Source organism: Pseudoliparis swirei, chromosome 23 (genome assembly GCF_029220125.1).
Source record: "Pseudoliparis swirei isolate HS2019 ecotype Mariana Trench chromosome 23, NWPU_hadal_v1, whole genome shotgun sequence".
Lineage (NCBI taxonomy): Eukaryota > Metazoa > Chordata > Actinopteri > Perciformes > Liparidae > Pseudoliparis > Pseudoliparis swirei.
The window spans coordinates 20,186,661-20,200,693 of record NC_079410.1 but is presented as its reverse complement, the minus strand read 5'-3'; the positions used below and the strand labels follow the sequence as shown (position 1 = coordinate 20,200,693).

At 44.3% G+C, this 14,033-nt stretch overlaps 1 protein-coding gene across 1 annotated transcript; it reads right to left on the bottom strand.

The window, feature by feature from the left end:
• Positions 1-294: 294 nt before the first annotated feature.
• Positions 295-13,738, bottom strand: gng13b (guanine nucleotide binding protein (G protein), gamma 13b). The gene is made up of 3 exons (XM_056408203.1): positions 13,203-13,738; positions 3,831-3,959; positions 295-876 (listed from the first exon to the last, which is right to left on the bottom strand). The coding sequence occupies exons 2-3, from the start codon at positions 3,926-3,928 to the stop codon at positions 771-773; spliced, it is 204 nt and encodes a 67-aa protein (XP_056264178.1). The 5' UTR covers positions 3,929-3,959; positions 13,203-13,738; the 3' UTR covers positions 295-770.
• Between the last annotated feature and the right edge of the window lie 295 nt (positions 13,739-14,033).

Genomic DNA, 14,033 nt, shown 5'->3' with positions numbered 1-14,033 from the left:
GCAGTGTATGCAGACGACGCCACCGTGTTCGATAGCCGTCAGATGTGCAGCCAAGGACGCCCCCCCCCCCCCATCTGTTCTGTATGTTACGGTTAGTTGTTCGATAGAAAGTCTGGGGAATTAAAACCATTGTCTGTAAGCCAATACAAGCACGTATTTGGTGTATTAATATACTCTCTCGTCATTTAATTATGAATCATTATAGGTTTGTGTAGTTTAGTTTAGTTTGTCGACTACATACTTTTACAATCTATTGACGTTCAACCCCCCGCTGATCTGCGGTCAGTCTGGCAGTGAGAATGAGAATACAGTTTATTACAACTCATCAAAAATGGAAGAGAAAAAAAAGTGCTATGCACACAATGAAGAGTAGAAAGCGTGTCAACTGGCAGCTGCATAAATACCATATATCATACAGAGACATGTAATAGGAATATTGATCATCATATATCGTATGCAACCGCCATGGCAGGAATAAACTTGCAGTGGATGTGTGTGGTGGTCGGGGGCAACAACCCAGAGTTTGGAGTGTGTAAGTGTGTGTGTGTGTGTGTGTGTGCTTTGTTGCAGTGTGTGTTCGGGGAAGTCGGGGTGGGGGTGGGGAGACATCAGCTGTCGTACATTCAAGGTGAGAGGTTGGGGGGGCGTTGTCCCGCCGTGGCCCTCGCAGGCCGGGGGACAGGAGGGTCAGGTCCAGGGGCTCATCGCGAGGTGCGTGTTGGTCAGAGTGGTTCAAGGTGAAGGGTCGGGGCAGTGCTGGGTGGTTTCTTCTAGAGAAGGATGCACTTTCCTTTCTCCACCCACGGGTTGCTCTTCATCAGCTCCGGGTTCAGGAAGGGATCCTCCGGGATGACGTCCTCTATCCACTTTACCAAACTTTATGGAGAGAGAGAAAAATAGAGAGTGACTTTTTGCTATTCCAGGGGAAGTTTATCAGCACAATCCATCCTCTATCTACACTCCTTTTTCCATACAAGGTAAGAAAGAGAGAAGGACATTTCGCTAGTGTAATATCGTCAGCGTAATGTCGCTAGCGTTATATCGTCAGCGTAATGTCGCTCGCGTTATATCTGTAGTGTAATGCCGTTACCATAATATCGTAAGCGCAATGTCACTAGCGGAAAATCGGCACAGTAATAGCGTCGGCGCAATGACGCTCGCATAATATCGTTGTCATAATATCGCCAGCGTAATAACGCTAGTGTAATAAAGTCAGCGTAATGTCGTTAGCTAAATATCGACACCGAAATATCGATAGCGCAATATCGATAGCATAATATCGATAGCATAATATTGTCAGCGCAAAGTCGCTTGCATAATATCGTTGCCGTAATATTGCGAGCGTAATAAGAGTAGTGTAAATTCATCAGCGTGATGTCGATAGCGTGATGTCGATAGCGTGATGTCGATAGTGTGATGTCGATAGCGTGATGTCGATAGCGTAATGTCGATAGCGCAATATTGATAGCGCAATATCGATAGCCTAATATTGATAGCGTAATATCGATAGCGTAATATCGATAGCGTAATATTGATAGCGTAATATCTATAGCCTAATATCAATAGCGTAATATCTATAGCGTAATATCTATAACCTAATATCAATAGCGTAATATCAATAGCGCAATATCGATAGCGTAATATCTATAGCGTAATATCGATAGCGTAATATCGATAGCGTAATATCGTAAGCGTAATATCGATAGCACAATATTGATAGCCTAATATCGATAGCGCAATATCGATAGCGTAATATCGATAACGTAATATCGAAAGCGTAATATCGATAGCGCAATATCGATAGCGTAATATCGATAGCGTAATATCGATAGCGTAATATCGAAAGCGTAATATCGATAGCGTAATATCGATAGCGTAATATCGATAGCGTAATATCGATAGCGCAATATCGATAGCGCAATATCGATAGCGTAATATCGATAGCGTAATATCGATAGCGTAATATCGAAAGCGTAATTTCGAAAGCGTAATATCGATAGCACAATATCGATAGCCTAATATCGATAGCGCAATATCGATAGCGCAATACTGATAGCGTAATACCTATAGCGTAATATCTATAGCGTAATATCGATAGCGCAATATCGATAGGGCAATATCGATAGCAGAATATCGATAGCGGAATATCGATAGCGGAATATCTTTTGTGAATCAAAACCTTGAGATGGAAATGAAGTCCAATTCATGGTGGTGCTATTTGCTAAAGGTGTATTTAATTGTCTCAGGAATTGAACTTCTCATTTGTAAAAATACTAAATCAGTTAGTTACCGTGAACAGTACTTCGAAATGAATATACAGTATCTATTATGTTTTGCTTTTTATTCAGTATTGTTTCTTAGATTCACAACACACTGGTCCCGAATACTTCTGAACATGAAAAACAACGAGTCTGCGGACGCCTCGATTAATATGCCGCCGCCGCTGCAGTGAGAGCGTCAGACGGGCAAAGAGAGCGCTGAACAGAATCTAATGGCGGCCGCAGCTTCGCTTAATGATGCGACGTGCGCGACTGTGACGATAGCCCTCTAGGCAGCATTAGTTAATGAAGCCATATCACTGTTTTATTGCTGTGGGGGAGTGACTAACGCTGTCACACTCAAAGTCATTGTGTTCATGTAATCATTGTACTTATGTCTTTCCGTTGGTGTGTAATGGAATAACCCTCTGAATACTTGAGCTAGCTGGGGAGCAGCCGCTGGTTAACCCGAGGTCCACTCCGGCACTTTTTCCAATTCAATTCAATTCAGTTTATTTGTATAGCCCAATTTCACAAATTACTAATTTGTCTCGGAGTGCTTTACAATCTGTACATATAGACATCCCTGCCCCAAAACCTCACATCGGATCAGGAAAAACTCCCAAATAACCCTTCCAGAGCTTTCAACCGCGTCGCACGGCCTCCGTTGGCAGATGTGGTTTGCTCGGTAGTCATGGTGCCGTCTGTGAATAAAGCTGCCGGCTGCCACACCGACCAGTCACGTTTGATTTAATGTAAAGGCCTAATTTATGGGGAGGAGCTTTTTTTCGCTTTGTACATAAGAGTTGCTCTTTATTTACAACAATGCTGTTGTTACAGTGGTGGTTGTGCGTCGGTAAAAGGTAACAAAAGCACAACGAATACAACTCAATATCTCGGTTGTTTTGAGTTACTTTTAGACTGAGTCACGCGAGCCATATCCCTTTTCCTCGACTTTGTGCTAAGCTAATTCAGTTTATTTGTAGAGCCCATTTTCACAAATTACAAATTTGTCTCAGAGTGCTTTACAATCTGTACACATAGACATCCCTGCCCCAGAACCTCACATCGGATCAGGAAAAACTCCCAAACAACCCTTCACGGGGGAAAAAAGGGAAGAAACCTTCAGGAGAGCAACAGAGGAGGATCCCTCTCCAGGATGGACAGGTGCAATAGATGTAATGTGTACAGAAGGACAGATTTAGAGTTCAAACACATTAAGCCTAAGCTAATTGCTGCTGGCTGTACCTTTATATTTACTATTCAGCATAATAGTGGTATTCATCCTTTCAACTAATGAGCAAAAAAGCTTGGCTTAAAAATAAAAACTGAAATGTGTGAAACTATTGCCCTGAGATTCCCTGTCCAGGTGAACCCTGCCAATGTCCGCTGGGATTGGCTCCAGCGTGACCCCTGAATAGGATAACTGGTTTCAATCACCCAATGGAATTGTGTACAACGATAACACGTTTTTTTGACTAAAGGCTAGACACGGTTTCATTTCAGAGTTATTCATCACAGTGGCTTTTTGGGGCGATGAGCTCTTGGCTTGTGGAACTCGAGCCAACTCACTCAGTCACCGTTTTGGAGGACTTCTCTCGTTTGAAGGCCAGCTGGTACTTGAGGCTCTCCACCTCCTTCTGCATCTGGGGAAGGTCCATTTCATCCATGGTTGCAGCTCGATGTGGGGGGCTTTTCTACCTGCGTACAGCGGGGAGGGGGGCGGTTAAAGTTACGCAACACATAGCACTCAAGTGCAACCCTGCACATTTCTATCGGACTGCCACTCCTGAGCATCGCATGCGGGTCAGAGTAGTTTATGTTCAACAGGGAGGGAAAGGAGAACATGTTTGTTCCTCTCTGCCAAACAAAAAGGACAGCCTGTACTCACTTGCCCAGCACAGAAGAAACAGGCCTCTCTCTGCAATCTGTATCAGTAATGTCCATGTTAACAGCTCATATTCACCGAAAACTGTAAGTCGGTAGGAGTAGCCACAATTAACCAAAGACAGAATCCGTGCCTAAAGTTGAAGATTGAGTATTGCAGACAGAACACTCATGTATTTATCGTGAGTTTTACTCATATTATATGATAATGTAAGGTTTCTGCACTTGATGGATACCATCTTAGTTACAGCACGCTAACCAAGCCTGCCTTTACCCACAGAATATTTAGGACTTCACATAACCCGGCACACACACACACACACACACACACATATGTTTGGGTTAAAGTGAAATGTATTGTGTGGTACGGACAGTTTGCACCTCTATCTGGGTGGGTTGGCTGTAGCTCAGTGGTCACCAGGTTTAGCAACGCTTTACTCGCGTGAGTTTACTCGCGTGACTATTTGTGGCTTTTTGCTTCACTCACGCGAGGGGCGGGGCTTATCTCTGTGGCTTTAGTCCGTGGAAACGGTTACATTTTAAGCCATCCATCACGGAAGAATTAACCACTAGTTCTGCTTTACACTTGCTGAAGACATCCCACAAACGTCTGAACATCTAACGCTGTTTGGGTTCATAAGATTAATATCATGTATATATATTTATATACATAACATCACCCGTAGGCGCACACAGCTCGGTGACTTTCACTGACTACGTCTTAATAATCTCGCCATTGGGCGAATTCTCCGCCAAAATTGAAATATTTCACTTTGAATATTCGCTGCCCGGCGAAAAATTCTTATGCACGCAACCACTCGCGTTTGTACGTTGACTTTGCAATGGATCTACTCGCGCGGATAATTCGCAACGCTTTGGTGAGAACGCACCTTGAGAAAGCCAAATATGCCAGTGATCAACTCTTCTACAACAATACTGCCTCCATTCTCATCCGCTGCATCTTTTTCTTTCTCTCTCTCTCTCTCTCTCTCTCTCTCTCTCTCTCTCTCTCTCTCTCCCCACCTACGCTCTGTGTCCACTCTACCCTCTCAACAATACTCTTTCCCTCTTGTGTGTGCTAGTGTTTGTGTACCCTTGTGTGTGTGTGTGTGTGTGTGTGCGCACGCCTGTGCGAGTCATTTGAGGATTGGGATGAGCCGAGCACTTGTCTGATCTGCACTCAGAATCGATCCCACTGTGGTGCTCCAGCACCGAAACAACAATGCTATTGTATCGAATAACACTTAATATTACGCAATTGTCCTTCATGACAGTTAAGTGAGTGAGGGGGCATTGCGAGGCTGGAAATAGCTCCTCCGAATTCAACACCTACTTCACCGCATGGCCAGGCTGCTAATGAGCGGCACGATAGGCACGTTCAATTTGTATTTAAACGGCTCTGAAAAACTCTCAACGTCTATTTTGAAGTGATTGCAGAGTGGCTTGATTTGGAAAATATATATAGAACAGGAATCTAAAAAGATATATGCTTTGTTTTCTATATACTGTATGTCCCTGCCTCATATTGGAAAACAATGTTCCATACCATTCCCTCAGAATAGATATATTTTAGATGTAGAAAGAGAATGAATCGATCATAAAGGCCCGATCGAGACCAATCATCCGCAGTAAAAAATAAAATGTCCATGTTCAAACCCAGTCAAATCAATCAAGAGGGCTTTACCACTTTATTCCTTTTTTTACAGCCACTTTGAGTGGTCTCAGACTAGAAAAGAGCTATACAAGTCCAGGTCTATTTACCATTGAGTATATTAGGGTCCATTTTAGGGCTGCAACAACGAATCGATAAAATCGATAAAAATCGATTATTAAAATAGTTGGCAACGAATTTCATTATCGATTCGTTGTGTCGCGCGATTATTACGGCACTCAATAAGTCACGGAGTATAAACAAAGTTGAGTTGAGCGCAGAGCGGCGCAGGAGAAACAAGAGCATAGCGAGAGGGAGAGGAGAGACGGAACGCTGCGTTGTGAGAGCCAATCAGCGCTGAGCTGCTCCTCTGTTGATGAATCTAATTGGCTGCTGCTGCTCACGTGGCGCTGGATGCGGAAGTCATTCACGTCGTCGGAGACATTCATGGAGCTAAGTGCGCCTCCGGGTGACATTATGAACCCAGACACCAGGGCGCTACATGTCACTACGTGTGGCATTTCCACAAGAGTATAACGTAGAAAACGTGGTTATTTATTCCGTGGCGGATAGCGGAAAATATTTTTCCATGGAGAAAGGCAACGGAGATAAGCCACGACTCGCTGTGAGCGCTGCGCGTGCAGACACCATTTAACGGAGCGGAGCAGCGAGTGCGCTCTGATCGCTCTTTTAATGAAGTATCGATACTAAAAATATGCTAAATCACATCGTTTTTAACGTACGGGTACTTTGTTAGTATCGCTACACCGTGCAGCGTGACAGCAGCAGATGTAGCGGACTAACATTCAAGCTAACCCAACTTCCAAAACGCTGTGGACATCTGAACGCTGATTGGCCGAGACGCGACACGTCCATCAAAGATGTTTTATTGCGAAGAGCACCACTTCACATTTTTTCCGCGTCTCACTGCAATCTCAACGGCAGCGGGCCAGGTGAAAAAGAAAACGCGTCTCTGATATTGTTCAGGGGGCCACATGGGGACCACTGCTCAGGAGAGTAAAGCTGTCAGTCTGTTTGTGACGGGTTCATCACCATGGTGACCAGTGGATCTCCAGGACCTTTCCATGACTTTAAACCAAATTTCCATGATTAAACATTTTGTGAAAACTCTGTCTATACGTGACAAAGTGAGAAGATGTAGTATTTAAACTAACAATGAGAATTCCAAAGCATACCGTATATATACAGTGTAAATTAAAATTTGAATAAAACAAATTTGCAGTACTTTTCCAAATATTTTGGGATTTTATTTTTTTCAATTACTTTTCTAGGCCTGCTAATAGCCATTTAAAAATTCCATGACTTCCAGGTTTTCCATGACCGTACGGACCCTGTTTTGAATAAAGCGTTGAAAATTAAAGTGTTTTTGTTTTTTTATCCGATTAATCGTTTAATCGATAGAATAATCAACCGATTAATCGATTATCAAAATAATCGTTAGTTGCAGCCCTAGTCCATTTAGATTCAAATAGGCCATAATCTGCCTGATGGATCGTGGAGGTCTCCATCGTGGTATATGCCTACTATGAACTATTCATACACTCTGTCATATTCATTGAATGTATTTTAACTCTAAATCTGTCCTTCTGTACACATGACATCTATTGCATCTGTCCATCCTGGAGAGGGATCCTCCTCTGTTGCTCTCCTGAAGGTTTCTTCCCTTTTTTTTCCCCCTGAAGGGTTATTTGGGAGTTTTTCCTGATCCGATGTGAGGTTTTGGGGCAGGGATGTCTATGTGTACAGATTGTAAAGCATTCCGATACAAATTAGTAATTTGTGAAATTGGGCTATACAAATAAACTGAATTGAATTGAATTGAATAAAGCAGGGTATGCTTTAGGGCGGGTCTTACTGTGATTGACCGGTCACTGCTGCTACCAGAGCCATACACGGTGTCACTACGTCATTCTTCTGATTCCAAACATTCACTGTTCACTGGCTGCAAAAAAAAACAACAACATGGCGACGGCAAACAAATCGGCCAATCGGTGACGTAGCGATGCCTATTTATACTAAATATCGACAGGGTCCCATATGTCAATATTTCACAAACAAGAAAAAGCTGTGGCTCAATGAGGCGTGACGGGCATAATGAGTTAGTAAAGTGTGTGTACCAGTATATTTGTTCTGTGAGTTTGAGGTAAACACCAGGTGAAATATTATATGATGACAGGTGTGTGTGTGTGTGTCTGTACCACCAATATTGGAGAGGCAGAGAGAGGCTGAGATCAGGCTGCAGCAGCATCCTCCAGAGACGACAGAAGGATTGAATGCTTTTCTCATTTATTTTCGGTCACCATCTCCTTCATCCCTGTTTTTCACTCCCTCCCTCCTTCACCTTTATTTGATTGTTCCATCCATCTCTACATCGTTGGCCGTCTCATTTAGGAATAGAAAACTACATTTACTTTGTGAGCCCAGGACAAACAGCTCTGTAAGATGAAGAAAAAAAAATCACCACTTTGTATCTCAATTTAATATTTTCCAGTTTTATTTGAAGGCGAGTTAATGTTCTCACGTACAGAAAAACCCACATACTGCAGTGGGAATGCACCACATGCTACATTTTGCAATAGATAGTGGGAATACTGTGCTAGCATATGATTTCAAACAAAGCTTTGATGTCAAAGCAATGTTTTTATACGCTGACTCATCAATCTATTGTCTGTCTCTATTATACTGTCCCCATTCTCTCTCATCTTCCTTTCCTTCTCAAATTACCCCACCTCTCCACTGCTCAATAGCCACCCCGTGCATCTCCGTGTTTATCTTCCGCATAACAGCTGACTAACACCTGAGCAAACGTTAAGCTTCCAACCCGCAAGGTAACGAATGAAATTCAAAATCATGGAAATGAGGATTTCCATGTTTGTCTTACACCGAGAGGTTTAAATCTGAGACAGGTCCCCCCCCCCCTGCTTCATTCTCACTGTCTTCCTCTCATCGCTCTCTCGTATCCGTTTCCCATCTGTCCCCCACCGTCTTCCACGAGTGCCTCCGCACTAAGTGCTTTCTGTCCAGCTGTACAGATTTCAAAACACTTTCTCCAACACGTGATCAATCTCTCTTTCTCTCTGTTGCCCTGCCAGGAGCGATTATGGTTGTTACTGACAGCAAAAAAACTTCACAATAACGATACAATCCCATCACAACCAGCCGCCATATTTAAAAGGCACTTGTGTCATTTTATTCAAACACCAATATTTATATGGACACAATTAATATAAACCACTCTCATAACGCCTCATCTGTTTACTGTCACATGGCCGACATTGGCGCTCCTCAAAGCTCATCTCACGGCACTGAAGAGCACGTCCGTGGGAAATTATTTTATCTGCCATCGGGAAAAACCAGTCTGTTTAACCCTTGTGTTGCCTTAGGGTCATTTTGACCCGAATCAATATTACACCCTCCCCCCGCCTTTGGGTCATTTTGACCCGATTCAATGTTTCACCCTCCTGTTACCTTTATATTTACTAACATATTTTACCCTTTGGGTTCAATTTGACGCCAGCAATTAAAACCTCCAGAAAATTATTAGAATTAATATTGTTTTCCAAGTTTAAGTGTGAGGCACTTTATGTTTGTTTGTTGACTACCGAAAGAACACCGACATTAAACATTGAATGGGGTCAAATTAATCCTAAGGCGGGGGGAGGGTGTAATATTGATTCGGGTCAAAATGACCCTCAGGCAACACAAGGGTTAAAAGTGTCGGCCGTAGTCACCGTGACGTCACCCACTGCGGTTATGAATCCTCGAGTTTGGCGATTTGGCTGTCGCCATCTTAGATTTTGGTCGTTGCCGTCTTGGCTTTTGGCAAGAGTGAACTGAAGTTACCATATCGAGACGCCGCGTACTAAAGCAACCTGTCAATTCCAGCACGCCCGCCCATACCCTGTTCTATGGCCTATTTGACTCTAAATGGGACCGTAATTTACGAAATGACTTGAAACTAGAGAATGAGACCATGAACTCCATTGTTTACAATGTGAGGTAATAAATCTAGTGAGAAGTCGAGTCATCTTCTCAGCTGTTCTCTTTCTCAAAGCCAGGAAGCAGAGAAGTAGATCCCGAACCTGTGATGTCATCAGGTTTAAAGTCCGGGGTTGCTCCACGGACCGTGAACGGAAGACGTTGAATTTTCTTTTTTAATTTGTTATTCTATAGTAGTGTTCTCGGTTGTGAGACAGAACATGTACCCATAAACTCAGAAAATCACAGCAAAAACTGAGCGGCTCTGCACTGTATACCCGATGATATCACAAATGAGATTTTCAGCGCTCAAGTTTTTGGATTTGGGAGAGTTGTTCATATTTATTAATATTTTTGCACCGTCTTCTTAGACCATCAAAACAACGTGTATGAATTTAAAGAATGGGTCGCAGTTCCCCTTAACCCTCCTGTTACCTTAGGGTCAATTTGACCCCATTCAATGTTTAATGTCGGTGTCCTTTCGGGTCAATTTGACCCCAGGCTGTTTTTCACGGTGTCAAACATATAAGAAATATCAACTTTTTTATATATTTAAAGGGCTATTTAGGTAGTCAACAAACAAACATAAAGTACCTCACACTTAAACTTGGAAAACAATATTAATTCTAATAAATTTCTAGAGGTTTTAATTGCTGGGGTCAAATTGACCCCGAGGGTAGAATATGTCAGGAAATATAAAGGTAACAGGAGGGTTAAACATTGAATGGGGTCAAATTGACCCTACGGTAACAGGAGGGTTAAACACACGCTGAGGCACTCGAGAATGTTATAAATGTGGCATTGGTAATAAACCAAAAGAATCAGTCAGCCGCAGACATTTTGAGGAGACGCCTGTGCTAAAGTTCACGGTGATCCATCTCGTCGTTTTGAGCTATTACAGTCCGGACCGGAGTGGTGGACTGTGGAAATGACAAACCGGCTGTCGACGTCGCCATCCCCGGAGTCACGCTGCTAGTATAATGGAAACACACAAAAGAAATAGATGTATTATTCCTCATCTGCTGCACTGGATCCCTGTGCACTGTGTGACGTATTGTCCTCAACCAAGTCGATGAGTCACTGTAGAGAAAAAGGTCCAGTCGATTTCTACATGATCCGTCAGTGCCCTGTGCTTTGCATGACATCCGACTTGTGAAACACAGCGCAGGCATGCCAGTGATGCTCATTTCTCCAGCATGTGTACTCTGATACGTCAATAATTGGCTGAAGTAAATTTGCCAATGTGAAGCTATAGCAGAGCTGCAGCGCGGGGCGTTTGTTCAGTGGTGAACTGCAGCGGACGTGGAGCTTTAAGGGAGGTTGGGGTTGCCTGAAGTTTTGTGCTCTGGAATTATGGAAGACGACGGACCAGTTAATTACATTTGCTTTATTAAAAACTATTCTTTGAGATCTTCTAATCAAACTTTGTTCTCCTTTTTTTCCCTTCATCTCTGCCTGAAGGCAATTCAGGCCAAATCCGATATCTCCAGCGTGTTTTCTCAGGAATAATTAACAACTCTCTGAGCCTCTGAAAATATGGTGTTCTGTCGGCATCCAAAAGACTGCTGCTTGACATGTTTGGGTGTGTGTGTGTGGTGGGGGGGCTGTGGGGTGGTTGTTGTTTTTTGGGGGGGGTGGGATCGGGGTGGGGTGCCATGTAATGTAGGTTCCGTGGTGATTTGGGTCAAAAGCATCCAGAGATTAACCTCCCCCCCCCTTACAAAGTAATACACTGTACGTGTGTGCGTAACGGCGGAGCAGGTGTGGCGCGCCGCTACAGCACTAATGCTCAATGCGTTGAATCGCTCCGTCTGACTCTATGGTCGACGATGGCGATGGCGGCTTGAAGGAGAAAACCAAAAGGTGAGGGGCACGTCTGAAAAGTGAGCGAGTGAAAGAGGTGCCGGCGTAAGAGAGAGGGATCGCAAGGCAGGAAGAGACGGATGAAGGGAAACAGAGGGAGAGAGTGTCACTATAGCTACTGCATTGTAAATAGAGACTAAAAATAGAAATGGACAGGCAGAGCTCCCCTGACCGGCCGAGAGTGGAGGCAAAGAAAGAAGGAAGGGGCTCCTCGTTCAGACGCTGCTGAGGGAAATAAATGGCAGACGCTGACAGACTTTTCACAACCAGCCGGTCCGTTACGACACTCCAATGAGCCCGGAGGCAGCTGGCATCAGTCCAGCTCATATCACACCAGCACGGCCCCGCCAACATGGGACCGGGGCCAATCGATCGGATCGGCTCGATATCGGCCTGGACTAACAACTTTGATTCAACCATACAGTAGCACCCACAACATTTTGGAATGGAAGCTCGAAAAATATGCACAAAGACCACAATGGCACCCAAAAAGACTACAACAAAAATGACTACAAGGACATGCAAATCGACGACAAATAAACTCAAAACAACCCCAAACAGACGTGAAATGATGAAGACATGTTTAAAAAAAAACACTACAAAGAGACAAATATCAACTCTAAGAAAGAAAATGTTATAACCATTTTATGACAAGAATAAACCCCCGCAAAACAACGATTAAGTTATAGTAAATGATGATGCGGACATGCAAAACAGCCAAGAAGAGTCAAATAACAACTACTCAGCCACGTTAAACTACAAAGAGACACAATATGAACACAAAGAGATCCAAAACGACTACAGGGAGACAGAAATAGACGAAAACAACTAAAAGAAATGTATGTTGTCATTCTGGATGTCCTACTCATATGAGGGGGGGGGCTTTCACAAGTCCGTATCCAGGAACCCGTCGCCTCCTAATCTGTCCAGGCTTTGTGGGGTTATAAATAGCGATTATTTCTTGATGTCATTTCATTTTAGCATGTTTAAAGCTCCTTCTTTGGCATTCGTATACCCCCATACCCCTTGGTATAAAAAGGTGCCCTAGTGGGCCCCACTGGTTGGACGTCCCTGCAGCCGGCCCTGCTCAGAACCAGTACAAGAACAACATCTTCAAATCTTCAAACAGGGTCAGGTGTGAAACAGAGAGATGGGGAGGAGGAGGATGAGGAAGTGCAGTGTAACTTTTATGTAATATTCGTGGGTTCCATATAGCCCAGTGTTGAGGTGTGTGTGTGTGTGTGTTGGTAGGTGGACAGTACAAAGTGTACAAAGTACACTTTAAAATAAAGAGGGGATCACATACCTTGCATACCTTAAATCATTCATATTTTTCCTTCTTCACAAAACACATGTTCGAGCCCGTTTGACGCCCACTGCGGGATGGTTTATAAAAAATAATAATTTTGCTGCATAAGGGCCTGTGTTTAGGATATCACCGAGGACCCCCTACCCACAACCAGACCCACCCCCCGGAAACACAGGCCCGGGGAACGACGGCCGTCGAGCGGTGGGGTAAAGACGGCCGGTGTTGCGTCTCTTACCTCACTGGTGCGCCGGCGGAGGCTGTTGCTCCTTCCGAGTCTGACCGGTGCGGTTGAACCGGAGCAGGCGGGGGGAGGGGGGGGCAAGAGAAGACCGCTGGACGGGCACGGAGAGGGTTCTTCACGTCCCCGCTGGAAAACGAACTGCAGACTTAATGTTCGCACACTTTGTTTGATCTCGGCTCGCGCGCTCAGTATCCGCCGAAAAAGACCGAGGGTCAAATCCGCAGTCTACGGAGTGGGACAAAAGAGAAGAAGACAAAAAAATAGTCTCCTGCCGTCTGGAGAGTCTGAGGAATGAGTCGCTCTGTGCCCGGTGAGTTAGCCCGGTAATCCGCTTCACGGTTGCTGCCGAAAAGAACGAGGCATTCGTGCGCGCGCGCGTGCGCGCGTGCGTGTGTGCGTGTACGTGTATGTGTGTGCCTATGTGTGTGGAAAGGGTAGGGAGAAAAATAGGAAGCGAACAAGTTTAACCAGCAGATCCGTTGCGCGCGCGCTCCGCTGTTCACTGTCCGTCTCTGCTGGGAGCCTCCTATAAGAGCGTCCGTGCGCGCGCGTGTGTATTAGAGAGAGAGAGAGAGAGAGAGAGAGAGAGAGATGCATTAGAGAGTTGACCAGGCGAGGAGGAGGAGGTGTTTAAACAGGTACACAGTCAAGGAAGGAAGGATGTCTTCGCTCTCACACTCCATTAGGATTTCTGCCCTAATATGGCCCCTTATAGCTCCATCTGCAAACGACAGATTTAGGTTCTCAGTGCAGAAAAGGGGATGGGACATATTAGGATTAGTTTTAATTTCAAACATGAGTATATGGCATTTAAGACAGAAGAAG